The sequence below is a fragment of the Mustela putorius genome, unplaced genomic scaffold, assembly GCF_011764305.1.
Source record: "Mustela putorius furo isolate JIRA1106 unplaced genomic scaffold, ASM1176430v1.1 tig00004039_pilon_pilon_pilon, whole genome shotgun sequence".
Classification (NCBI taxonomy): Eukaryota; Metazoa; Chordata; class Mammalia; order Carnivora; family Mustelidae; genus Mustela; species Mustela putorius.
In genome coordinates this window covers 2,293,860-2,320,183 of record NW_025422174.1, presented here as the reverse complement: position 1 = coordinate 2,320,183, position 26,324 = coordinate 2,293,860, and the positions used below count along the sequence as shown (strand labels likewise).

Here is a 26,324-nt window from a genome sequence, read left to right as displayed (position 1 = left end):
CTCTCTGCCTGCCTCTCTGCCTACTTGTGATCTCTATCAAATAAATAAATAAAATCTTCAAAAACAATGTCTTCTCATTCTATGTATTGCCTTTTTCCTTTCTTGGTCATGTTGTTTGATGCACAAATTTTTAAATTTTGAAATAGTATTGATTTTTTTCGTTTGGTTCTTGTGTTTTTGGTGTCATTTCTAAGAAACGACTATGTGATACAAGGTCACAGAGAGTTAGAGCTGTATTTTATGCTTAAAGTTTAATATTTCTACCTCTTACGGCTAGGTCTTTAATCCATTTTGAGTTAACTTTTGTATATGTGCGAGATAGGAGTCCAGCTCCATGCTATTGGATGCAGATATCCAATTGTCTCCAGACCTTTCATTTTAAAGATGATTTCCCGTCCATCGAATTATCTTGGCATCCTTGTCGAATATCAGCTTAACGTAAACGTGTGAATTTTGACTTTGAATTTGATTCCATCGATCTCTATATAGGGTAGTACCTCACTGGGTTGATTACTGTAGCTTTGTAGTAGACTTTGAAATGGAGAAGTCTGAGTCCTTCAACGTTGTTCTTCTTCTTCAAGATGATTTTGTCTATTCTGGCCCTTTGCATTTCCATATGAGCTTTAGGATCAGCTTTTTAACTTCTGCAAAGGAGCCAGCTGGGCTTTTGATAGGGATCACTTTGAATCTGTAGATCATTGGGGAAGACATCTTAACAATACTGTATCTTCCAATCCATGAACATGGGGTAGGCTTCCATTTATTTGAGCCCTCTGTCATTCTTTCAAAAATGCTTAGTAGTTTTCAATATACACGTCTTACCCTTTGTTAGATATCTGTTTCATTATTTTGGATATTCTTGTAAATGGAATTCTTTTTTTTAAAAAAGATTTTATTAAGGAGGGCATGTATTGCATGGAGCCCTGGGTGTGGTGTATAAACAATGAATCTTGGAACACTGAAAGATAAAATTAAATTTTAAAAAGATTTGATTTATGTATTTGTCAGAGAGAGGGAGCACACAAGCAAGGGGAGTGGCAGTCAGAGGGAGAAGCAGGCTCCCCGCTGAGCAGGGAGCCCAATTTGGGACTTGATCTCAATTTGGGACTTGATCCCAGGACTGTGGGATCATGACCTGAGCTGAAGGCAGACACTTAAATGACTGAGCCACCCAGGCGTCCTGAATTACTTTCTTAGATTGTTCATTCCTGTTGTACAAAGATACAATTGACTTTGCATGTTGATCTCGTGTCCTGCGACCTTGCTAAAATTACTTATTAGGCCTAATAATAGGCCTACTTTTTGTTTGTTTTGTTTCATTTTGGCCTTTTGGTGTGGATTCTTTAGAATGTATATACAAGATCATATCATCTGCAAACAGAAATGCTTTACTTCTTCCTTTCCAATCAGGATGACTTGGATTTCTTTTTCTTGCTGAATTGTCTTGGCTAGAACCTCTAGTACCATGTTTACTAGAAATCATGAGCGTGGACAGCCTTGTCTATGATCTTAGAGGAAAAGATTTCTGTTTTTCACCATTAAATATAATGTTAACTGTGGAAATTTAAGAGATCTGTTTATTTTATATTGAGCTTGTCTTATTTTTTTTGAGGGAATATTTTTTCTGGATATAAAATTCTAAGTTGGCTTTTTTTTTTTTAAAGATTTTATTTATTTATTTGACAGAGAGAAATCACAAGTAGTCAGAGAGGCAGGCAGAGAGAGAGAGAGGGAAGCAGGCTCCCTGCTGAGCAGAGACCCGGATGCGGGGCTCGATCCCAGGACCCTGAGATCATGACCTGAGCCGAAGGCAGCGGCTTAACCCACTGAGCCACCCAGGCACCCCTCTAAGTTGGCTTTTAAGTATGTATTTTTCTTTAATTTTTAAAATAGTTCTTCTATGATGTGTGTCGGTGTGTCGTTGTTTGTTGCTGTTGCTTTTGCTGTAATTGTCCTTCTCAAAGTTTGTAGGATCTCTTGAATCTGTAGATTAATGTCCTTGCCTAGTTTTGAAAAAATTCTTAACCAGTATTTCTATTATCGCTTCTGAGTTGTTCTCTCTCCTCTTCTTATGCTCCAAATACAAATATGTTGGACGTCTCCACAATATATATCTCTTTTGCTCTTTTCTGTATTTTTAAATACTTTTTCCTTTTCATGCTTCAAGCTGAGTACTTTCTATTCCAGCTCAACATTCCTGTCTTCTCATGTTACTATCTCTTGCTAAATCCATTCATTTCTTATAAATTTCAATTATTGAATTTGTTACCACTACGGTTTCTACTTTTAAAAATAAATTCCCTATTTCTGGTAGAATTCTTCACCACATTCATTTGAGTTTTTTTTTTTTTAATTTTTTATTTTTTATAAACATATATTTTTATCCCCAGGGGTACAGGTTTGTGAATCACCAGGTTTACACACTTCACAGCACTCACCAAAGCACATACCCTCCCCAATGTCCATAACCCCACCCCCCTTCACCCAAACCCCCTCCCCCCAGCAACCCTCAGTTTGTTTTGTGAGATTAAGAGTCACTTATGGTTTGTCTCCCTCCCAATCCCATCTTGTTTCATTGATTCTTCTCCTACCCACTTAAGCCCCCATGTTGCATCCCCACTTCCTCATATCAGGGAGATCATATGATAGTTGCCTTTCTCTGCTTGACTTATTTCGCTAAGCATGATACGCTCTAGTTCCATCCATGTTGTCGCAAATGGCAAGATTTCATTTCTTTTGATGGCTGCATAGTATTCCATCATTTGAGTATTTTTAAATCGTGTTAGATGCCACCACTTTCTGAATCACCTGTGTGTCTGTTTTCCTCTTGGATTTTGGTCATCCGGTACTGTTTCCAGGTTTGGCTTGTCCATTTGATGGAATGCTAGACGTTGTGCATGAAAAATACAGAGGCTTTGGGTGAAGCTGACTTTTTCCAGAGAGGTTCTGATTTTTTTTTCTAGCAGACATATAGCATGTAGACAGATCATCTTGTTATAGTTACAGCTAAACTGGTTCTGAGTTTTCCTTGTTCCAAAGGTATAACCTTTCCTAAATAAGTGACTATTTACCAGGGCCCATCTTCCTTGCCAGGGCTTGAACTCATGAAACTACAAAATCTCTTTCTTAATTTTTAAACTTGTTGCCAGATTCTTTTGGCTGGGTTTCTTCGGATGGGATGCCTTTGCAGTGACTTGGCACATGATTGGAGGGGAAATTGCATGCAGAATTTCACAGCACTTTTTTCTCTCCAGAACCCTGGCCTCCCAAGCCCCATCTAACTTCGTTGCTCTCTTGTGTCCTCTAATTTTTTTTTTTTCCTGCTTTGTAGCTGTTCTCAGCTACTCGGACAGTCTGAATCAGCTACTCCCACATATCCAGAAATGGAAGTCCCCCTTCAGTTTTAATTTTGGAAACATAAGATGAACTGACATTTAAAATTTCATGAAATGGTTTGGGCATACAAAAAGGTATATCGAGTAATAGAATCAATGCCCAGGGTAACTTCGGTCAGTTTCCCCCAAGTGTGGAGACCCCTGCCCGTGCCCCCATCCCACTCCCCTCCTCTTCTACGCTATTCAGAATTTTGATTTTTTTTTTTCCCTATCGTCCCCTTCAATTTCTGTATTCTTCCAGGACACACATAGGTTCATCTAAACAATATAGAGAGCTGTTTCACCCAGTGTTCAGTGGGCCATAGGTGGTATTACTACACGTGTGTTGTTTTATCTTATTTTCACGACGCATTTTGTCGTGAGAGTCATTTGCTTGGCTGTGTGAAACCGTGATTCGTTCTCACATTGAGTCATGACCCCCCAAGTCGGCCTTTCCATTCTCCTGTGGATGGATACTTAGGTTGTTTCCACTTCTCACTGTAAGATCAACACGGCTCCAAACATCTCTGCGTGTGCTTCTCGCATGAAACCCCACATGCCAGGGTTTCATCAGTGGTTTACACGGGAGTGAAACGGCTGGGTCTCAGTGAAGGAACCTGCTCACACTTATCACACCGTGCCACACTATTTCCCAGCCCACTCATTTCATTCCCACCACCGAGAGCGCCCATTACACCATGCCCTCCCCTACACGCGATGTTGTCAGACTTTAGTTTTTGCCCATCGCGTAGAATTAAAACGGCAAGTCATTGTGGTTTTAATTTGCATTTCTTTGGCGGCTGTGAATTAAGCACTTGGTGTTCTCCTCCAGCTCCTACTTCAATCTGACTTCCTACCCTCCAAGCTCCTTCACTTCCCTTGAATCTCCTGAAATGCGGCTTTTCATCTGAACTACCTCGACCTGTGAAATCGCTCCTCAGCCCTGGAGCCTGGCAGAGAAACACCTCTCCCCCAGCTCCGTTCCCATGCACGACCGTGCTGGACTGCTTCGCAAGCAATGATGTATTTGGTGCTTCCAGCAAATCCTCAGCAGAGTCATGAGTCCCATGGTATAGATGAGACCACAGAGAACCAGAGGGGTTAGGAACTTGCCCGAGGACACACAGCTGGGACCCGGCAGATTCTAAGCCGGGGGCTCTTGACTCCTCTGGAGGAGACCTCAGAGCTAGGGGCTGCCACAGGGGACCCCGTAGCAGGGGGTCAGATGCGGGGCTGGGAAAGGGAGGGGATGTGATTTCTGGCTCGGTGACTTGACCATTCAGGGCTGCTCTTTCCAGAATCGAGCGGCTTGTTTTAGACAGTGTTCAATATCTCTGCACCCCAAAGAGTCAGATCCTTTTCAATCTTCTTCCAGTCCTCTGATGCCAGTGAGAAGCTCGGTTTGGTGCTAAACAACCCTTAAATCCCCCTTTTAAATGGACGCAAACTGGATTTCCCAACTTCTCGGTTTTTATCTCACTCAGACTTGAATATGGCCTTTTGTTTGCCTCCTAGTTTTACGGGTTTTTGGGTTTTTTTTAAAGATTTTATTTATTTATTTGATGGAGGGAGAGAGATCACAAGTAGGCAGAGAGGCCGGCAGAGAGAGGAAGGGAAGCAGGCTCCCCGCTGAGCAGAGAGCCGGATGTGGGGCTCGATCCCAGGACCCTGGGATCATGACCCGGGCAGAAGGCAGAGGCTTTAACCCACTGAGCCCCCCAGGCGCCCCCTAGTTTTACGGTTAATCGACCATTTCATTTAAGAAACACAGTATCTATAATCACGTTGGGCATTGTTCCCCATGCTTTACAAATACTGGCTAATTTACGTCTCCCAAGGCCGACGCCCCCCACGTGGGCACTGTTACTAGTATGTCCATTTTACAGATGAGGACTCTGAGGCCCAGAAAGGTTAAGTAAACTTCACTGACGCCACACAGCCTGTGAATGGCAGCGCTGGGATTTGAGCTGAAGCAGACTGGCCTGGAGTCTGCCTTTTAACCACTGAAGTATATACAATCTCTCCATTTCATACTAGTTTCCCGTTGATTGTAGGGATATATTTTCTTTTGAGACATGTTTATTGGAGTGAACAGGGAAGGCAAGGTAAAGATAAATAGCACGGAGATGAGAGCATCAGGGAAAACCTTGAAGGCAGTAAGTGGCCAGAGTTCTGGAACATTCCAAAGTGGCTTCATGGATGGATGGATGGAGCCAAGGAGCCATGAAGTCTGGGTTTAGAGGGATGGGGAGGGGGGGTATTCAAGGAGAAGACTCAGCACAGGAATTTGCCTCATGCAAAGGCATGTCAGGGCCTCAGGTGCTGGGGGAGGCTGAGTAATTCAGAACAGCTGACCAGTAACAACTAGAACCCCGCATCCTTGTATGGCGCTTTCCGATTCACAGAGCACAGTCGCATCTGCTTTCCACTGACCCTTCTTAACTGCCAGGTGCCGTGCGCATGGTTGTCCCCATTTTAGAGATGATAACCAAAGTCTGAGAGAAGAAATTCCAGAAAACAAATTTGCTATTTTTTGCTCCAAGCTACTCTGACTTCCAATTCTGGGCCTCTTGTTGTATTCCACTGTATCTGGTAACTTTGGTGGCAAGCAACAGAAACATAATTCACATGGGTGACCAAAATAGGGTGGGTGGTGTTTTTTGGGGGGAATGCGAGGGCTTAGGTGAACGAAAAGTCCAAGTGCAGACATCAGGTACGGCTGGATCCAGGTCCTCAAATAATGCCATGGGGACTCTGGGTCTGTATTTCTCAGCTTTTGAGAAAAGTTCAGGCAGGCTGTCCCTAAGAAGTGACAAAGATGGCCACTAGCTTTTAGCAGGCAGCCAAAAAAATACCCCTTTACTGGAATTCTAGGAAAATGCCCAGACTGCTCTCATTCACCTTGCTTGGGTTGGTGTCCATCCCTGATCTATTCAATGTGGCCAGGCAGGTGGGGAGCTGTCTTGGCCAGGTCTGGGTCAGGTGCTCATCTGAAAATCAGGGGTTCCAGTCCTCTCCACGCAGACCACACAGGGACAGCGCCAGTCTGAGAAGCATTTCCCAAGAGAGGAATAGATGTCAGGCAGACAGAAGCAGCAGGTGCATCCCCTCTATCGCCAGGCACCTGTGTATCATGTGTGCTGAGCTGAGGAATTTGGACGGATGGAGAGCCTTGAATCTGGGCAAGGGAGTTGGTGCGTTATCTTATGGTCCAGATAGAGCCTCTGGGGAGTGACACAGACAGAGCTATGCCAGGCCTGGTGCTGGGGTGGGGATCAGAGTGTGGACCTGCCCATGGAGGGGCAGATATGAACCCCACCTCCCATGATGGGAGATGAATCCTCGAAGGGTGGTAACAGGACTCCTGCAGGGCTTGGCCAGGAAGATCAGTGTTCCTAGGGCAGATTTAAAAAGCTGTTGCTCCAACATTATTGTATTTTAATGGCGATGTTATTCGTTCCAAGGTGTACTGGGGAAAAATATGCAACTACAAATATTATTCCTTAGGATGACGCTGGAGTTGGATTTTTTAAAACGAGCTCATTTATAGAAAATGTTAAACAAATGATTGCACACACACTCTATGAATATGGCCAAAGTTATGAAAGTGAGAAATTTAGGGACCTCTCGGCTAGATCATTCTGGGGCTCCTCTACTTCTGATGCTTTCAATTGTCTGTCAGTCATAGCCTTATGTTGAGTGTTTAGGTGTCAAGGGCCATGCCCAGGGTTTTCTGCAAAATGCGTCTTCGAATTCTCACAAGAATCTGGGGAGCCGCTTTAGCGTCTCTGCAGGGCTCAGAGAGGGGACGTGACTGGCCCAGAGCAACACAGCTGATGATCTCTCGGTGTGCTTTGCCACTCTTCGCTGGGTGACTTACTAGGGAGCTCAGAGGGAGGGCTCACTGGGGCCAGCGTAGGTTCTGGGGAAACCTGGGGTGGGGGTCTTCCCCTTGTGGGCTCAGGGATGATGTCTGGAAGAAGCCATGCCTGCAACTTGATTCCTGCATGGGGCGTTCCTCTTGGCTCCAGTTCCGATTATGATGCTGCAACTGGGGGCCAGTCTGGGTGGGGGTTCTGGGCCTGGCCAGGGGGATGTCCCGCCCCCTGGCCTCTGGCTGGTGCCTCCCCAAGCAGGCACAGAACTGTGGGGCAGTGGGTGTTGCCAGCCTGGCGGGGGGTGGGGGGCGTCACTCCTTTGCCCAAGACACCAGCGTCTGCTCCTCCTGGGTAGACCCCTGACGTTCTCCAACGAGGGCTCTCCTGCCTCTCATCCAGATCAGGGAGTCACGCTCACCTCCACAGGGACCGGCCTGGGTTCCCCGGATACTTTCCCGTGTGCTCGCGAACCTGGGCTCTGTGACGGAGCAAGGAGCCTGGTTATTGGGCTAAGCTCATCCTGGGCATCCAGTAGGGGTCTTCTTTGTGGGCCAACCTTGGATCTGTTATTCAGTAAGAAGCGGGGCTAACGTCAGCCCGTGTGTCTTGTGGAAAGGACGACACGGGTCTCTGCTTGTCAAATACCACTTTCTAACCAACTTCCCCTCCTGCCTCCCTGCCTCTCTTTATCAGATGGGTAAACGCTCTCGTTTCATCTCGTGCGCAAAGCTCCATCCATAGGCTTCCAGGGGCAGGAGAACAGCTAGCTCCTCCCTCTTGAAATTCAGCTCTCATTTGGGACTGTGTTAGGGGACAGGAAGAAGGTGGGAGAAATGGGGTTCCCAGGGGTGAGTCATCCGCTTCCAAGGGGCAGGAATCTTTGGGAACATCCACGGGCTCCTCCAACTCTTGTTTTTCCGAGGCAAGACTTCCAAGGGAGGGGGAGGACCAGAGGGAGGCTGTTCCGGGATCCCTTAGTCCCCAGGCCTGGGTCTGCCTGCTCACTGTCGTCTCTTCCAGGATCCCGAGAGCCAGCATGCCTTGTGGCTCGGCGGCCGCTCTTCTCCTGCTCCTGCTCCTGCTCCAGGGTGGTGAGTAGCTGCCCCAGGGTGTGCGGGTGGGGATGGCCAGGCTGGCCTGTGTTGCCTCCAGGACATGGCTACAAGCTACAGGCCGGGGTATGTGGCCTCTGTTCACTTGGGGTGGACTAGCCAGCTCTCCGTCAGTTAGAACCCGTCCCACCAGAGTGCCCCGTGGCTCGTGTGACTCCCACGTGGACCAGGCCGTCTGGTCCAGGCTGTCTTCGTATCTCATTGCAGGCACGAGACACTTGAGTCTCCATTTCCACAGCTCTCTGCCTTGGCTGGCCCTCTACCCTCAGAGGGAGGAAGTCCTGCCTTTGGTCTGACCTCAATTTCTCTTCCTGCAATGACTCTCCTAGCAGATGTTTGTGGACAATCACAGAATCAGCAGGCTCTGGTGGTCCCCGGCAGGGAGAGGAGAGGGACGTGGAGACAGAAGTAGCCAAACCTTGAAAGGTGCCCCCAGGGGACCAGAAGGTGTTGGAGTCAGAGAGAGAGAAGTTAGAGACCAGAGCTGGGAAAGGCCAGGAGTTAGATGTGGGCTTAGAAATCCAGGAGGCTTGGGGCGCCTAGGTGGCTCAGTGGGTTAAAGCCTCTGCCTTCGGCTCAGGCCATGATCCCGGAGTCCTGGGATCGAGCCCCGCATCAGGCTCTCTGCTCAGCGGGGAGCCTGCTTCCCCCCCCCCCCTCTGCCTGCCTGTCTGCCTACTTGTGATCTCCATATGTCAAATAAATAAATAAAAATCTTTAAAAAAAAAAAAAAAAAAGAAAAAAAGAAATCCGGGAGGCTTTCCCAGAGGAGGCAGGACGGAGCCTCTAAGCTCAAATGGGGGTTGGACTAGAGACAGGGGTCCCTCAGCTGCGGATCTGCTGAATCTGCATCTCTCTGGTTTTTACCGAAAGACCCAGAGCCTCAAATAGCATCTCCAGGAAACAGATGTCTGGCTCTTTTATTTTCCCCTTCTGAGTGACCAGCACTCTGTCCTGGGTCACCCTCCACGGTGCCATGCCTCGTGGGCACAAACTTCTGCTGTGTCCTGGGTGCTAGGCTTCACCTCAGTCTGCTCCCCCAATGACCCTGTGTGGTCTGTGCAGCAGTGACACCCAGGTCGCCCTTGAGGACACCAAGGCTCAGGGAGGTTAAGGGACAGGCCCACGGCCACACAGCTAGGCAGTGGTGGAACTGGAACCCCAGATTCGTCTCCTTCCTGGGGACTGAGCTGCCTTGCTCTGATGCTTTCACTGAGTGAGTGCCCGGTGCCAGCCACGTGCTCCACACCGGCAGGAGGTCACTTACATGTCCACCATGCCCTCCAAGGTGCTAGTGTCCCCAGGTTTCGGGGGCTGCTATCCCCTCTCCAATGTCCCATTTCAAGATTGGGGCCAACCTTGTCAAGCCCTTGACCTAGGTACGGCAGCTCCTCCCTCAAGTTCTAAAACCCTGAGCTTGAACAACCAGGGTATAAACTGGGGGAATACCTACCCACATATGGCCCCACAGCCCCGGGTTTAGGCCCCACCAAAATCAGGCCTCTTTTCTCCACCAAGTGTCTGCACGGGCCTCCTGTGCCCACCAACAGGCCCTGTGCTCCCGCCTAGGGAAGGCTCCTCCCAGCACAGGAGGAGCCACCACTCCGATCCCTTGGTGGTGGTGGCAGGGAGACCTGTGTTGAGGAGGATCCTGAGGGTCGCCCTAGGGAGAGAGTGCCGTGATCGATTAGTGATGTCTGCTGCGAGAGTGCCGTGATCGATTAGTGATGTCTGCTGTGCTCGCAAAGGGTAGCACAGATGAGCTTTTTCTTTCCCGGATGCAAGTCTCAGCCGCCCAGACCCAGACGGGCAGGAGGCGTGGTCCCATCTCAGAGCCTCTGGGTCCTTGTCTATAAAGTGGCAGGGACAGCCGGCTAAGGATGCTTCCAGCAACGGTCTTCTTGGCTCTGCATCCGGCTTCTGACCTAAAGTGAGGGCCAGGCAGGAAACATCCCACCACCCCTCGGTTCTTCATCAGTCAAGGAAAAATAGAACAAAGCCACTAAGAATGAACCCACGTAAAAAGGGGAACACATTTCTGGTAAAGAGTTGGAGGGGGAGCGGGGGGAGAAATCACGTTGGTACTCGATCTTACAGGACAAAACCAAGTTCCAGGTTGTTACATTTATTTTGTTGCAAATTTAGAGAATGGTTGCATCTGTATTTTTAGAACCAAGGGGAGCGATTAACGTTGGGGGTGGGGGGGGCACAGAGTCTCCCGGGGGGACCCCCTGGGTGTGCAGTGCCCGGGTCACTTGGCTGGGACGGTGGTGGTTTGGGCAGGAGGCTAATAAGCACATTTGGGCAAAATGGGGTGGAGGGGAGGGAGGGGGGTGAGAGGTGGGGACCGGCTTAGTTCGCCACGTTTGACATTCGGAGCGATCTGTCTGCATAGCCAGCCCTGAACCCCGGGAGTCAGGTGGCAGGGACCCCGTTCCCCAAACCCACATCCTAGTGGCCTCGTGGGTTGCCGTGTTGATCCCGGCCCTGGGGACCCATGCGTCCACTCGTCCTCCAGCCCTTGAAGAGGTGAAGGGGTGAGGCATCGTGCAGACTCCGGCCAGCCGCCCACCACACCTGCTCCATCGCAGCCTCTCTCCCCCCTAATCTTCCAGCCTGGGGCTGCCTAGACCTCGTGTGCTACACGGACTACTTACAGACAGTCACCTGCACCCTGGAGACCAGGACCCTCCCCGCCGGTGTGCTCACCCTCACCTGGTAAGTGGTAGCCGCTGGGGGGCCGGGGTGAAGCAGGACTGCTGGGGACCATAGACCAAGGGGGACCTACTATGGGTCCCACGGATAGTTCAGCAATCGACACAATAGGTCCGCTTCCTGAGGGCTCGCTCAGCAAGTTCCCCAACAGCATTTGGTTTTGCCCCAGGAAAGACGGTTCGTGGGTGGGGAGCTGCCCGGTCCCCCTTGCGGACGGCTGTGCCGGGCTCACAGCTCCCGTCCGGAGCTCCGTCCACCGCCAAAGGCCATACTCTCTTGCCTACCCAGCCCTAAAAGTGGGCTTTTTTTTTTTTTTAAGGATTTTTTTATTCATTTTAGAGAGGGGCAGACGGGGAGAACCCCAAGCCAACTCTGAGCTAAGCACGGAGCCCAACACGGGGCTTGATCCAACGACCCCAAGACCATGACCTGAGCTGAGACTGAGAGTCGGCCGCTCAGCCGGCTGAGCCACCCAGGCACCCCCAGCCCTAACGGGATTTGAGACCCGAGGACCAACCAGACTCCCACGCGACTTTTATGAGCGCTTGGTACATCCCCGATGCCCTGCCGTGAGCTTCCTATGAACAAATGGTCGCTTCCCATCCTCACAGTTATTACTGTTTTACCAATGAGGACACTGGGGTTCAGAGAGGTTATGCAACTCGCCCCAGGTCACACAGCCACGGAGTGGTGGAGCTGGGATTCAGACAAGCCTGATTCCAAAGTCCACGGACCCCTGTTCGCTCACAGGTGTTAAAGAACGGTGAGGGGAAGCTTGACTCCGGTCCCCGGCCGGAGACGCAGGGACCCTGGTGGGACTTTGCAGGGGGAGGAGAGATTGGGGTCAACCCCAAATACAAGGAAAAGGGGGGATTGAGAGTCAAGGAGCAGGGTGGGGCCAGTGCATGGAAAATTACCAAGAGGACACGTCAGGGGGGAGGGGTTCTTGCTGGGTTCTTGCTGATGGCAGATGGCAGCCCAGGCTGGTCACACGTCACCTGGGGAAGGTGGTGGAGGACAGAAGAGATGACACAGAAGCCCAAAGGTCAGGGCCTCGTCGAGGAGAGTGCTCAGAGGAGCCCGAGCAGGGCTTGTTCAAGGAGAGAATCTTTGTTCCTAAGCTGCTGGGATTAAGAGAAGCTGGCTTTCCTCCAGAACACATTTATGGACCTCCTGCGGAACCTTGCAGGCACTGGGAGCTCAGCAGAGCCCACGACCAAGGAGGTCCCAGAAGTTCTGCAGAGGGGAGTGCCTGGGGAGACAGACGATAAGACAGACACAAGCAGCCATCAGGATGCTTTTTTGATGACATGAGTGCTACAAAGAACAGGAACCGGGTCCAAGGGGTCCAGAGGGAGTGACAGGGGAGCAGGGGATCAGGAGAGGCCTCTCTGGATGGGAAGGAGGCAGCCAGTGAGCTGGAGATGGAGCATTCCAGGCAGAGGGCATTGGCCGTGCAAAGGCCCTGAGGTGGAGAAGAGTGGGTGAGTTTGAGGAATAGTGAGGAAGTCATTGGGGCCAGAGGCGACTGCATCATCGTGAGGGAGAATAACAAGCTAAGAAGGTGAGAGGGAGGTCGAGGCCAGATTGCCCTGCATGGGTGTTGAGAAGTCACTGGAGGGTTTTTTAGGCATGGAAGCGATGGGGAGTTTTTAAAGCCCCCCCCCCCCCAGCTTCCGTGCAAAATTGTACTGATTGAGCAGAAGCTTCTCTTCTAACAGATATTTAGCAGAAAACAGAGTCTACACATCTGTATTGGCCTTGAAGGGTAGTCGTGTTCACAACCTGAAGGTGTTTGTAGGGAAATAAATAGCTGCTGAACTCTTAGACATACTTCAAAACCCATCACTTAATGCCTCGTGGGAGTAAAGGGGCCAGAGCAGTGCTCCCAACCCCATACCAACAGACTCCCTTTTCAGCCAGAGCGAGGATGAGGTTCATCTGGCTTTTACCTTGGCCTTCAGCCCCGGTACTCCCTGGGGAGGGAAGGAGGCCAGAGGGCACCTGAGGTGTTAGCATCCTTCCTGTAGGACCGGGACCCAGCTGATGGGATTGACAGGGGCAGACTGAGGCTCAGGCTAGGCAAGAGTGGCCTAGCTGAGAATTCCAAAGTTGAGAGTCGCTGCCCTATGTAAGGTGGTGAGTTCCCGGTTCCTTGGAGGCACACAAGCCGAGCCCAGACACAACCCGTCAGGAATGCTTCGGGGGAGGGAACACCTTCCCTGGGAAATTGTTGGTGGACCGTGACCACCCCCCCACCCCGCCGCAGCCTCACCTCAAATCCCCCCAGCCCCGAGCTTCTGGCTGCGTGCAGGGAGCCCCGCCGGCCTCCAGGCATGACTGGGTGCTCTCTCCTTGAAGGCAAGACCCATATGGAGACCTGGAGGACGAGGTCACCTCCTGCAGCCTCCTCCGCTCCGCCCACAACGCCACGCATGCCAAGTACACGTGCCATATGGATGTGTTTCACTTCATGGCCGACGACATTTTCAGTGTCAATGTCACAGACCCGTCCGGAAGTTACTCCCAGGAGTGCGGCAGCTTCCTCCTGGCTGAGAGCAGTGAGTATCCCCGGGACCTTGGAGCAGAGGGGAGCCCAGGCCGGTGCTGAGCCCCTCGCCCCCGCGTCAAAACGGACCTGTCCTAGGTGCTCATTTCTCCTGAGAGTGTGTTCGGTAGAAGCTCGACTGAGGTGTGATGGGTTCATACCTAGGTTTGGGCCTTTAACCAAGGAGAGGCAGCAGAGGCCGGCCACAGAGCTGGACCAGGGCCCAGGACTTGCCCATCCGTGACCCCGGACTGGCTCACTGTAGACTGGCGGTCTTCTGCCCCCATTTTGAGGCAAAGCAGGGGAGGCCATGACCCAGGAGAAGAACTTCCCTGAGACTTCTCCTGTTTATTTGCTCCACTGAGGCCCAGACTTTCCCTCCAGCCTGGAGGAAGGGGGGCAGCCTGGCTGGGTCCAGGACCAGGGCAGGGCAGGGAAGGGCCCAGGAGGCAGCTCCCAAAGCAGGGGGTGAGAGGCTCATGCCCAGAGGCATGCAAGCAGACCGTGAAGAGAGGCCTGCCCTCCGGGAGGCTTAGCTCCTGCGGCGTGGGAGGTTGTCCCCAGATTCCGAGTGGTGGGCAAGAAGATAAGAGGGCGTCCGCCATTCACACTCTGGGGGTCCAGGTTCGCACCACTTTGCACACAGATGGGTGTGAGCAAAGCTTCACGCAGACCCAGACTCATGCACGTGCACACACACACACACACACCTGTAAATACCCTTCAGAGGCACCGATGTCTTACCAGCAGCCAGTGGCTTGGACAGCTTGGGCAGGGAGCGCTCACGCTGTGTCAGACAGGTGCCGATGCGGACGCACGCACGCGCACACAAGCTCTCTTGGCCGCTGGACCCAGGCGTGGCAATCCCATGGAGCAGGGCCACCCTCCTGCCCCGCCGGGCAGGTAGCGCCCCACCCCTTCCTCTCCTGAGCAGAGTGTGTGCGGGGCAGAGGAGGAGCTGCTTTGTCTTGCAGGGGCTCCGGGTCACGGTTCCCTCGCACCTTCCCACCTGCCCTCCCTGGCAGGGTCTGAGGCCTCCCTGTGCCCGGATGTGAGAAGGAAGCGGCTTTTGGCTCCCCACCCACTCCGGCCCCTTCCTCCTCCTGGCAATGGGCTCTGCAAACCCCCGACTCCCTCCCCGAGTCAGTCCACACGGCCCAGCCCCGGCCCCGGGGAAGACAGAAGAGGGTTTAAGAATGAGTCCAAACAGATTCGTGGCTCAAAGAGAAAAGCCCTCAGTGGGGTCCTGGGAATGGGCACCTTCGCCCAACTCCGGCAGAGAAGCAAGAGGCTTTAGGAATTCCTTTTTTGCAACCCTGAAGGGTTCATTGGTGGATTTAATACGCCTGCTCTGTCCAGGGAGCTGGGGGGCCGTGGGCGCAGTGTGGACTCGGGAGAACAAAACCTCAGCCCCAAGCAGCTCAGACCGCAGAAAAGGTGCCAGTGGTGAACAAGATCACACGGGGAAATGCAGAAAATGTTAGATGCTGGCAAAAAAAAAAAAAAAAAAAAAAAGGTGTTAAAAGAAGAGAAGGCAGGAGCTGGAGGACAGGAGCCTGTGGCTCTCCCCGAAGCGACCTCCTTCTGCTACTGAGTTTGGTCCCCGAGAACTGTGACCCCATGAATGGGGAGCTGGTACCCTTTTAAAAGAGAAGAAACGAAAGCATATAACATGTTGTATCCTGATCACGATCATGAAATGAATTTGGGGTAGAGCGAAACCGGCGGCCTGGCTTTGACCTTGGCCCGCGAGGCACCCGGGAGGGTGTGGTGTTGTGACTCAGGCCTCCGCTGGGCTCTCCCTTTCCAGAAGTCTCGGAGCTCAGGGCCACCGAAGGGGGTCAGACTGGTCCTGCACACAGTCCTGCAGGAGCTCAGTAGCGCTTGCCTTTTTCATCAGCATCAATGAATATGAATGCAGCTCATTAGCATGAATGCTCATCAGAGTCTGGCTTCTCTGGGAAGCTGCTGCAAGAAAATGACATCATCGTGTAGAACAGAAACGCAGAACCGGTGCCTCTGAACCGCACACGTTCCTTAGCAAGTTTTTGGATTAGGAGCTATTTTTTTTTTCTTTTTAAGATTTTCTATTTATTTGAGAAAGAGCGTGTGCATGCCCGAGAACGAGTGAGAGAGAGGGCACCAGTGGTGCAGGGGGAGGGGGGAGGGGAGGGGCAGGAGAAAAGCAGACGCCCCGCTGAGCAGAGAGCTGGGCAGGGGGCTCGATCCCAGGACCCCGGGATCATGACCTGAACCAAAGGCAGACGCTCCACCGGCTGAGCCCCCCGGGCACCTGGACCAGTAGTGAGCTCGAATGTTGGAGAGAGCTTCCCCCCATCTGGGGTTCCAGGCTGCTCTTTGGCCACCCTGGTCTGCAGTCCTGCCCGGCCTGCGTGGGGCATCTCCCTTCCATGTCCTCAGACCCCAAACCGGCTTCGCCCGCTTCCGTTACACTCCTGCCCCTGCGGCGGCAACTCCAGTGTGGCCTGAACTTCTCATTTCTCCGACGCACAGACTGAGGCCCGGAGCCCGGGGCTGCCTCGCCCAGAGTCACAGGGCGGGGTACGGATCCTGCCGACCCCACCACCAACACGGGGTCCGGCGACCGGCCACTTCCTGCCACTACATCCTTCTCGGCCGTGACCCGAGCTCACCCCTTTCTTCTCTTTCCGGCTTTTCCCTCCAAGTCAAGCCGTCCCCGCCTTTCAACGTGACCGTGACCTTCTCGGGACATTATAACATCTCCTGGGGCTCCAGCTACGATTCCTACGCGCTGAAGGGCAAGCTACAGTACGAGCTGAGATACAGGAAGCGAGGAAGACCCTGGGCCCCGGTGAGGCTCCCAGAGACCAGGGGCGGGGGACACGGTGGGCACCGCGTGGAGAACACGGTGGGGTGGGACACTGCGGGTCGGGAGGGGGATCCGAGAGCCGGGGGAGCGGCTGACTCACAGCCAAGACTGCAACCGACCACCCCCGAGGCCCTCCCACTCCGTGCTGCCTCCCCTCATTTCTCCCGGGGGTGGGAGGCCACTCAAAGTTCTGTCCTTCCTGCCCCTGGTTCCTGGGTCGGGTTTCCTCCTGGAGTCGAGTACCTCACAGCAGAGGACGTTCCAGAGATGGGGCCTTCTGGAGCCTTCCCGCCTGGCTGAGGATGAAGCTTCCATCACCAAGGGAGTCCAGGGTTAGACCGTTGTTTCCAAGGTGCAGGCTTCTAGAACGACCCTCGTTTAGAGCACCGGAGAGTTCCCAAAGGGCCCGCTCTTCGGAACAGTCAAGGCTGAAGCCTTCTAGAATGATCCAGTCCTTCAGAGCAGACCCCGTTGAAGAATTTCGTACAGGCGGTTGTTTGGAATGTCCGCCGGGGAAGGCTTCCAGAGGTTATCTGTTGCTGAGATGCCTGTGGTCAAAAGCTTCCAGAAATGCCCCCTCTGGAGAAGTCCGGCTGCGGAACAATTCCGAAAGGGACCACTGTCTGGAACGCTGCTGGTTAGAGATTCCCAGCAAACAGGCCATTGCTACTGCTGGGCCCGTCCTGGTCCTCGCAGGGAGGGCCCCCTGCCAGGACCAGGAGGGGAGATCTGTTGGTCAGAGAGAGACCAGGTCAAGGTCAAGCTGAGCCTGGTCTTGTGGCAGGAGCGGGGACTTTGCTGGAGACACTCAGCCCCTTTCGTGGCAGTGGGTAAAGGGGGCTTCTGCTGGAGGCCGGGGCTGGCCTCGGTGAGCCTGATCGGTGCCTCCTCTCCCTGCATCAGCAGCGTCCAAGGATCAAGCTGATCTCGGTGGACTCGAGAAGCGTCTCTCTCCATCCCTCGGAGTTCCTGAGCGACGCAAGCTATGAGCTGCAGGTGCGCGCGGGGCCCCAGCCCGGCTCCTCCTTCCAGGGGACCTGGAGCGAGTGGAGTGACCCCGTCACCTTTCACACGCCGCCGGAAGGTAGGTGTAGCTCCTCGCGGGGCCTTCGGTGTCCCCATTGCTGCCTGGGGTGGGGATTCTTCTCTCCCTTCTGCAGATGGGAACACGGAGGCCCAGAGAGACGGAGTCGCTGGCCTGGGGTGCGGGGGTGGGGGCGGGGAGGAGGATCCCAGACCACCTCACTCGCCGGCGCCCGCGGCCCTCCTGTGCCCTCCACACCAGCCCAGACCTGTTGCCCGCCACAGCCGCCCCACGGGGCCTCTGGGAGACGTGCGTTCCCCCTTTACCCTGGGTCTGCTTCCTTCGCAGAGATCAAGGGAGGCAGGCACCCTTCCTTGCTCTACCTCCTCCTGGTCGTCATACTCCCCATCCTCGTCTTCTTAGGCCTGAAGGTCCACCTGCCTTGGAGGTGAGGTTCCGGGAGGCGAGGGGGCGGCGGGAGGGGCACGGGGGAGGCCTGGGCCACAAGCTGTCATCGCGACCGTGGCCGTGACGGGGATGGTGATATGAACAAGCGCCTGTTTCCTGGGCACGGGGCAGTGCGCCCACCTCTCCACACCCGCCGCGGGCCCTTGGATGCTTCCCCCCGTGGACAAATGAGCAAGCAAGGAAGCACCGAGCTGGCAATGGACTTGCCCAAAGCCGCCCTGCTCTGAAGTGGAGGCAGTGGCCCTGCGCTCTGACAGGGACCCAGGCCGTGACCTTGTCGGTGGCGTTTATGCTTTGAGTCCCCCCGGGGCGGGGTGGGGGGGAGTGCGCCGGGCCACCAGGTGGACCAGGTGGGGGTGAAGACTGGATGTGACCATCTGCTTCCTTTCTTCTGCTCCAGGCAGAGCTTTCACTTCTCCTCTGATCCGTGTAGGTGTTGGGTTCGGTCTTCAGGAGAACTGCTGGTGGAAGCGGGGGGGGGGGGGGGGCGCGTCAGGGTTTACTGAACCCCCCGGGGGGGTGGGAATCTGCACATCCAGCTCCATGGGTGCATCTGTACCCAGAGGCTTTGCCGGAGACCGAGGCAGTGAAGCTGGAGGGGGAGGGAGCGCTGTTTGGGTGCTGGGTGCTGGGTCACTGTGTGGACACCCTCCGAGTGCTCCCCGCACCCCTGTGAACCGGCCCTTTGCTTATCCCTGGTGGTAGAGGAGGGGTGAGGGGCAGCATTTGCCCGGCTCGAACAGGCTCGGGTTAGGCAGCCGAACTCTTTTTTTTTTTTTTTAATATTTTTATTCATTTATTTGACAGACAGAGATCACAGCAGGCAGAGAGGCAGGCAGAGAGAGAGAGGAGGAAGCAGGCTCCCTGCCAAGCAGAGAGCCCAATGAGGGGCTCCATCCCAGGACCCTGGGATCATGACCTGAGCCGAAGGCAGCGGCTTTAACCCACTGAGCCACCCAGGCGCCCCGGCAGCCGAACTCTTAAACTCTAGGCACCTTCGCCAGACTCGCTGCCCCCATTTTACGGATGTGGAAATTGAGGCCTGGGGGCAAGAGGGGCTGAAGGGGGTGCGTGGGTGCGCTTTGGGAGGGGCTCCATCTCCTGCAGGACAAAGAGTGAGGCCGGGCGACCCTCTGGGGGATGGTGAGGGCTCACCTGGGCTCTGTTCCTCCCAGGCTGTGGAAGAAGGTGTGGGGGCATGTGCCCAACCCGCAGAAGTTCTTCCAGCCCCTCTATGTGGGCCACAGTGGAGACTTCAAGGTGAGTGCCCTCCAGCCCGTGGCACGCCCCCCACCCCAACCTCTTCACCTCCGCCGGCGCCCCAGGAACCCCCCACCTGCCAACCAGGCTCCGGGCTCTGCGGTGGCAAAGCGCAGGAAATAGTTCGGGTGGGGCAGAACTGGTCGGAGAACAGACACAGATCAGGCAGCCTGTCTGTCCCAAACCCTGGGCCAGGCTGGGGGGGGGGGGCCGGCCAGGTTCCTTGAGTCGCAAACTGGCCTCTGGCTCCTTCGTCAGAGGTCCTTGAGACGGAGAGCGGTTCCGGGAAAGGCGCGGCCCCACCCGCAGAGCACACCAGCCCCCCAACCCCCTTCCCCCCCACCAGGCCCCAACCACCCTTCGCCCGCCGGCGCCCATGGTTGTCTGTGCCCATTTACCGCTCAACTCCCCCCCACGGGGGCGGGCAGACCGCAGAGAGGATGTGGTGACTGGCGGGGGGGGGGGCACCCCCTCCAGCGGAGCCTGGATGTCGGGAAACCTGGACCAGAGCGTTGGCTGAGCTCCTGCTGTCTGCCTGCTGCTGCTCTGAGCTCCTTCTATCTTGATCGCGGCCCCCGGGGGCGTGGGGCGGGGGTGGGGGGCGCTCCGTGGTCCATAGGGCACCCCTGGGGAGACCGAGGCTCTGCGCAGGGAAGCGGCTCTCGTGAAGCAGGGGAGCAGCTCGAACCCCCAGCCTCGCGGGGAGGAGACCTTCCTCCTTCCTCTGCACCTTCCCTGAAGCCCAGAGGACGCACCTGTTTGGTGTTGACTCACCTGGGCTGCACCTGTGTGCCAGGCCCCAGGCTGGGAGCTCCAGAGGTGCGAACGCATCCCTCCTCCTCGCACAGCTGTGTGTGGGGGGGGGACAGAGAGGGCGTTCCTGGCAGATGGGGGGCCTCCCCCGGGTCCTGAGGTTTCGGAGGCAGCAGGCTCACAACTGGGGGACTCAGGTTCTCGGGGGTTTTTACCATCACTCGGGTGGGGACCCTGTGTCATGTGTGGGACCCCAGGCCAGCGAGGGCGGGGGCGGGGCTCGTGCTCAAAGCTTGGGGCGGGGTGCTGCCTCGGTCCGACGTCACCCACATCCCTTACCCAAGGGGCATACAGAGGCCTTTCCAAGTGGCTTGTCACTGATTCCCCCTGCGTGTTCATTTAGTTAATACACCTTTATTGGGCACCGACTGTATGTGAGGCACTGTGTGAACCTCTGGGGATACAGCTGGCACCAGAAGAATCGAGGCTTCTGCCCTGGCCGAGTGTCCACTCCAGCGGGGACACCGACAGGAGAATGCTTGTTTCCTACAAGCATCGGCTTCTGTCACTCCTGTCTGCATTGTCCATACAACTCAGCAGTCTTGGCCTCTGCCCCCCAGGCCCTATGCAGACCCCAGGCCGCTGAGCACTGGTTGTCTGGCAGGCTGCTAAGGGCAGTGGCTCCCTCCTGCAGGTGGGGAAACTGAGGCCCAGGAAGGCAGGGACAGCAGTGCGGAGCGTCCCTGGATAGGGGCACACCGTGGCTCTGACCCCTGGTGTCCTGTGTATCCTCCCGTGTCTCTGTCTGCTTTCTCTGCTATCTTGTCTCTATGTCTGTCTGTCCGTACCCGCCTTGCCCCTGTCCTGTATGACTGTCTCCCTCTTCTCTCTCTTTACAGAAATGGGTGGGCGCCCCCTTCTCTGCCTCCAGCCTGGAGCTGGGGCCCCGGAGCCCCGAGGTGCTTTCGTCCCTGGCGATGTACAACCATGGCCCGCCGCAGAGCAGCACCAAGGGGCCGCAGTCCACGCAGCTGCCAGAGCCCCCCCACCTGGTGGACGCTGACGGGGTGCCTGGGCCAGGCTCCTGGGGCCCAGCCCCCTCCCCTATGGGCGGCGTGGGTAGCTCGGCTTACAGCCAGGAGAGGGACCGACCATATGGTGTGCTAGTGTCCATTAACACCGTGACCGTAGCAGACATGGAGGGCCCGTGTGCCTGGTCCTGCACTTGTGGGGATGACGGATACCCGGCCCTGAACTTGGACGCAAGCCTGGAGCCTGGTTCAGGCGCCGAGGACCCGCTCCTGGACCCTGGGACTACAGTTCTCTCCTGTGGCTGCGTCTCGGCAGGTGGCCTTGCCGGGCCAGGAGGGCCTATGGGCAGCCTCCTGGACAGGCTAAAGCTGCCCCTTGATGAGGAGGCGGGCTGGACCCCAGGGCCACCGTGGAGTGGCGGGCCCCCCCGAGAGGCATCGGACAGCGAAGCAGGCTCGCCTACCGCCGGCCTGGACATGGACACTTTCGACAGCGGCTTCGCGGGCTCTGACTGTGGCAGCCCTGTGGAGTGTGACTTCACCAGCCCCAGGGACGAAGGGCCCCCCCGGAGCTACCTCCGCCAGTGGGTGGTCATGGCCCCTCCACCCGAGGGATCCGGGCCCCAGGCCAGCCAGTGAGGTGGATCCGCAGTCTGGAGCTGGCCAAGTCATTCCGCCTGGAGTCAGAGCTGTGCTCACTTGGGCCGTGGGGCGAAGGGGCCTGCGACCTTTATGCCCCCAGATGAGGCCCCTGAGCCCGGTCGACACCTGGTGTGCCTGTGTGATCCCAGAGCACACGGTGTGTCCCTGTGCGTGAGCCGCACACACGCCCGTGGGCGCAGAGAGGAGACGCATGTGCGTCTGGGACCGTGTGCATGCCATGACAGCCGCGGACTGTTCCCAACATGGGGAGGCCCCCGGGTCATGCGCTGAGAGGCTGGTTCAGCGACATCCGAGGGGCCCGCTGGCATTAGTCCCCGCCAGGCAGGTCCTGCCTCCAGGAGCCGTGAGAAGTCCCCAGGGGTCCTTTTCACTTAGAGGAAGGGGATGGAGTGAGCCGACAGTGACCCTGAGTGTGTGAAGGTTTGTGGGGGCCTGTGGACCGAGGTCTGAATCCCAGCTGTGATGCCCCTGGGCTGTACCACCTTGGGCAAGCCCCTTACCCTCTCTGGGCTAGAGTTTCCTGTCTGGACAAGGCGGGGTGTGGGGGGGCACGGGGAGCATGACCCACTTTGGGGAGAAATTGGTGAGGTCACCCACTGTACAGGCTAGGGCCAAGCAGACCGTCAATAAATTCAGTTTCCTTCTTCGGGGGCCCAGACCAAGGCTCGTGCAGGCGGTGGGCGGGGGCGAGAAAGCAGCCACAGCTCTGGCATGTGGGGCCGGGGTGGGTGGGGGTGTGTGTGTGGGGGTGTTCCAGGCTTCAAGTCAGCCTGTCCCTTAGAAACATCCCCCACCAGCCACGATCTCCTTTGCTGGCTTCTGCAAAGGAGCCACTTAGTTATTTCCCCTGTGCTCCCTAGTAATATTTATCGGGCACAGGTACACGTGCTGGGTTCTGGGGTACGCAGGCAGGCCGGCGGGGGGGGGAAGGCGGGGTGTGGGGGGGAGGGGAGACCTCATTTGGTGCTCATGGCAGGGGAGGGGCAGGCAGGAATCTGCAGGGCGATCTTATCTGCTCACCCCTGGGGATCAGGCAAGTCAAGGTCTTGTTGATTTCTGAGACGGCCCCTTCAGTTGTGAATTGAGAAATTCAGAGAATCTGGTGGTGTTTGAAGGCGCCTGACCCGCCCTCAGTGCCCCAGACGGCTTGCAGCTCGGGTTTTCCAAAACCAAAACAAAGCCCAACACAGCAGACAAGACCACGGGGGGTTGTTTTCCCAGTCGGGGCCATCACCTTTAGAGACATCTTGTTCGAGGCCACCAAGCAGGGTTAGGGAGGCCGAGAGTCTGATTCAGCCGGGCCCGGCTCTCCGAGCCCCAGGGACCCTCCCACGCCGGCCTGGAGCTGTCCGGCCCTGTCGGAGGCCCAGCTGGATGAGAAAGCTCTGGTTTTTCTCTCCTCTTGGCGGAGTCTGAGCTCCCAGGTGGTGCAAGTCAGTCCTGCACAAAGCCTCACGGTGACTCATCTGTAAAGTGGCATGGTTGCAGGAGGACCCCGAGGGAGTCTTTGGTAAGGAAAGTTCTAGAATATGGATGATTTCTACGGTGGCGCTGTTGACCTGGGATTGAAGTGAGGCTCAGTTGGGAGCTAGAGCTTGACCCCAGAGCTCCTGCACAAGTGCGCAGCCCTCACCACCATCCCCTCCCCGCTGTCACCCCCCTTACCCGGGAGGCTTGGGCCAAGGTGTGCTGTGGTTTTCACATCCTCCTGGGGGCAGCGGGTTCCCGGGGCCACCTGAGCCGCTGCCTCCCCGGGGCGGGGGGCGGGGGGAAGGCAGCTCAACCCTGCAGCACACAGAGCTCTGGGGCTGGGGGGCCAGGGTTGGCGGGGCAAGGGGCCAGGGCTGGGGCTTGGTCAAGGGCTCTGGCCTGGGCCAGACATGGCTCTTCACCACCTCTGTCTCTGGAGGGGACTCAGCCTGTAAGCAGGCTGCACAGCGGAGGCAGGAGCCAGCCCTCCTGGGAGGGTGAATTAGCAGGAGCCGGGTGGCTGGACGACGGAGGGACGGGTGGCTCCGCTGATGGGTGGTCGGTCGGACGGAGGAAGGGCTGGTGAAGGGCTAGAGACAGAGACACAGCTAGAGACCCAGCTCATAAGTCGAATATAAGCTCCACGAGGGCAACAACTTCCTCTAGTTTGTTCCCAGCCCAACCTCCAGCCGGGCACACAGGCACTCGAAAAAGCCCGATCTGCAGTGCATCGTGTGCGCTTTATTTCCACGGCGAAGACGCTTCCCCGTGGCCGATTTCAAGATACCAACCGGACAACCCGAAGTGGGATTGGGAAGAGAGGTGGGTCATGGAGACCCTCCTAGGTGGTCGGAACCAGCCTCAGCACACCCCTGACGGGAGCCCTAGGGCACTGGGACGGGCTGGAGGGTCCCAGGGAGGAGGTGGTGTTTGTTGGACTTTGAGAAAATGAATAGGAGTTGTTAGATGTTTGTTTCTTCCGGCTAGAGCTAGGGCCAGGGCGGGTGACGGAACCCTGAGTACCTGCAGATGGGGAAGGTGGCCCCTGGTCACCCAGAGTCCAGGCCACAATTGCCAATGACTCTGGTAAGAGAGTCAGGAGGATGGATAGCAATACCCCGGGCACGGAGTTCCCCTTCTGGGCCAGACTCTCTGCATCTGCAAGGTCAGAGAGCGTAGGGATGTCCATCTGACAAGTGAAGTGACGGTGCACAAGGGGTCAGGGGCTTGCTGGCCTGAGGTCGCACACTGAATTAAAGGTCACAGTCGGAACTTGAACTCTAGTCTCCTGATCCTAAATGCAGCTCTTCCTCCCTTTGCTCTGCTGGGAGGGACTTAGGTCAAGAGGGAACAAACCCTTAGCAAGCACCTGTGAAGTGTCTGTTGCTTTGTCCTGGGGGCGGGGGCAGCTGACCCCAGCTCTGGGAGTGGCTGACAGAGCATTCCATGGCCCACCCCCGCCAAGCCACACTACTGGTTCTGGGACATCTATGGGACCCAAACCAGTCCATGTGATATTTCTGCTGGGACTGTCGAGCGGTAGGGTTGGACTGAAGCCTGGGGCTGTGGGGTGAGGCCAGCACACAAGAAAGCAGAGCTGGGATTGGAGATCGATTCCTGGTAATATCCCCTGAGCGCCTGGATCCAGCCATGCCTGAAACCGCATCCTTATGGACTTTGGAGGTACATGAGTGTGCAAGTCATTATGTCCCCCTGGTATGAATCACATGACCAGGACTGGGCAGGGAGTTACAACTCCGGTTACAAGCAGAAGTGTTAGTAAGTCTCGCTTCTGGACCACAGCATGTACATGACCATTGTGATGCCCTCCTGAGTGTTGATCCTTTCCGCCACTGTGAGCTGAGACCAATGAGCTAGAGGCTGCTCCCTCAGGCTGGGCCCCTGTGTGAGGAGATGCGGAGAGAAGAGCCTGCAATGTACCCGAGATGGACATATGTCATGAGCAAGAAATCCATCCCAGGTGTGACCCGTCGAGATCTGGGGGCTGTGTGTTAGCTCCGCCTAACCCAGCCTGGCCCGACTGGGCTGAGGAGCTGGGAGCTTCCCCGTCTTCCTTAAATGGGCCTGGGATGCGTTTGTGTAACTTGCGGTGCGAAGTGGCCTAGCATAACCAGGACCTCCTCCTGACCTGGGGAAGGACTAACTACACTCAAAGGGGCCAGAGGACGAGGCGCCACCCCTTCTCGCGGAAGACTCGGGCCTCCGCCTGCTGTCTCTGAGCCTCCGTTTCCTCTTCATAAAGCAGGGGCAGCCATGAGCCTCTCAGCTTGCTGGGACGACCTCCAGGTCTGGGAGGAAAGTCTCCACTGGGACGAGACCCACACATAAGAAAGCAGAGCCGGGTTGCGGCTCCCTGTTGGAGGGGAATGCTCTTCCCCCTCCCCTACCTGGGACCTGGTCTGGGGACGGGCCGTCGGCATCACGTGGGACACATCCCAACCGCAGTTGCCTGGACGCGCCATCAGAGAGCCAGGGACAGGAAAGACAGAGTAGCAAGCACATACGTGCACTTGGCTCCCGGGAGCCCACCAGACCTACAGAGCAGGAGGGAGAAGTACACGTTCTCGACAGGGAGGACATGGGACAGAGCTTGCCCACGGTCACGATGCATCAAGCCACCCAAGGGAAACAAGAAGAGCCAGGTCTCTGCTCAGACGTCACCTTCTCAGCAGGACCTCCCCTGGGCACCCCCTACTTAGTAGTTTCTTCCCCCTGTAACATTTATTAAGCTCGAACCCATGTCTTTTACTGATTCGTCATGCTTACTGTCGATCCCGCGGGCACGGGGGGTTTTGTCTGTTTAACCAACACTGGTCTCAGAGCCCAGAAGGGTGCCTGGCCCGCGGCAGGTGCTCCGCGAATGCTGGACGGCCGGGCCGCTGTGTGGATTAGTCTGGCAACGGCAGAGCAGCGGCTGGCAAGGCAGTGGGCAGAGAGGGCGCAAGCGACTGAGCCCAGGAGGCAGCCACCTGCCCTGGACCTGGAGATGCCACAGAACGGGACAGGGAGACGAGGACATGGCCTCTTGTGAAGTCTGTAAATGGGGCCAGAGACCCTCTCCCGTTGCTCACCCCAGGGGGCAGCGAGGGGCCTTTACCCCCGTCCCTAGGGGCCACAGATCTGACAGTTTTTTTTTTTTTTTTACAGTGGTGGCCC

The 26,324-nt window shown here is 55.7% G+C and overlaps 1 protein-coding gene across 3 annotated transcripts in view; it reads left to right on the top strand.

The window, feature by feature from the left end:
- IL21R (interleukin 21 receptor) overlaps positions 1-22,333 on the top strand; it is a 33,898-nt gene extending 11,565 nt beyond the window's left edge. The window contains exons 2-9 of one of the 3 annotated variants that reach the window (XM_045072552.1): positions 8,273-8,343; positions 10,980-11,082; positions 13,441-13,640; positions 16,315-16,460; positions 17,385-17,562; positions 17,851-17,950; positions 19,146-19,230; positions 20,883-22,333. In XM_045072552.1, coding sequence (XP_044928487.1) covers positions 8,289-8,343; positions 10,980-11,082; positions 13,441-13,640; positions 16,315-16,460; positions 17,385-17,562; positions 17,851-17,950; positions 19,146-19,230; positions 20,883-21,653 — 1,638 coding nt within the window. In that variant the 5' untranslated portion in view covers positions 8,273-8,288 and the 3' untranslated portion in view covers positions 21,654-22,333. Of the gene's footprint in view, positions 1-8,272; positions 8,344-10,979; positions 11,083-13,440; positions 13,641-16,314; positions 16,461-17,381; positions 17,563-17,850; positions 17,951-19,145; positions 19,231-20,882 lie in introns of all 3 variants that reach the window. The other 2 variants (XM_045072551.1, XM_045072553.1) reach the window with 2 other exon arrangements.
- The last annotated feature ends 3,991 nt before the right edge of the window (positions 22,334-26,324 follow it).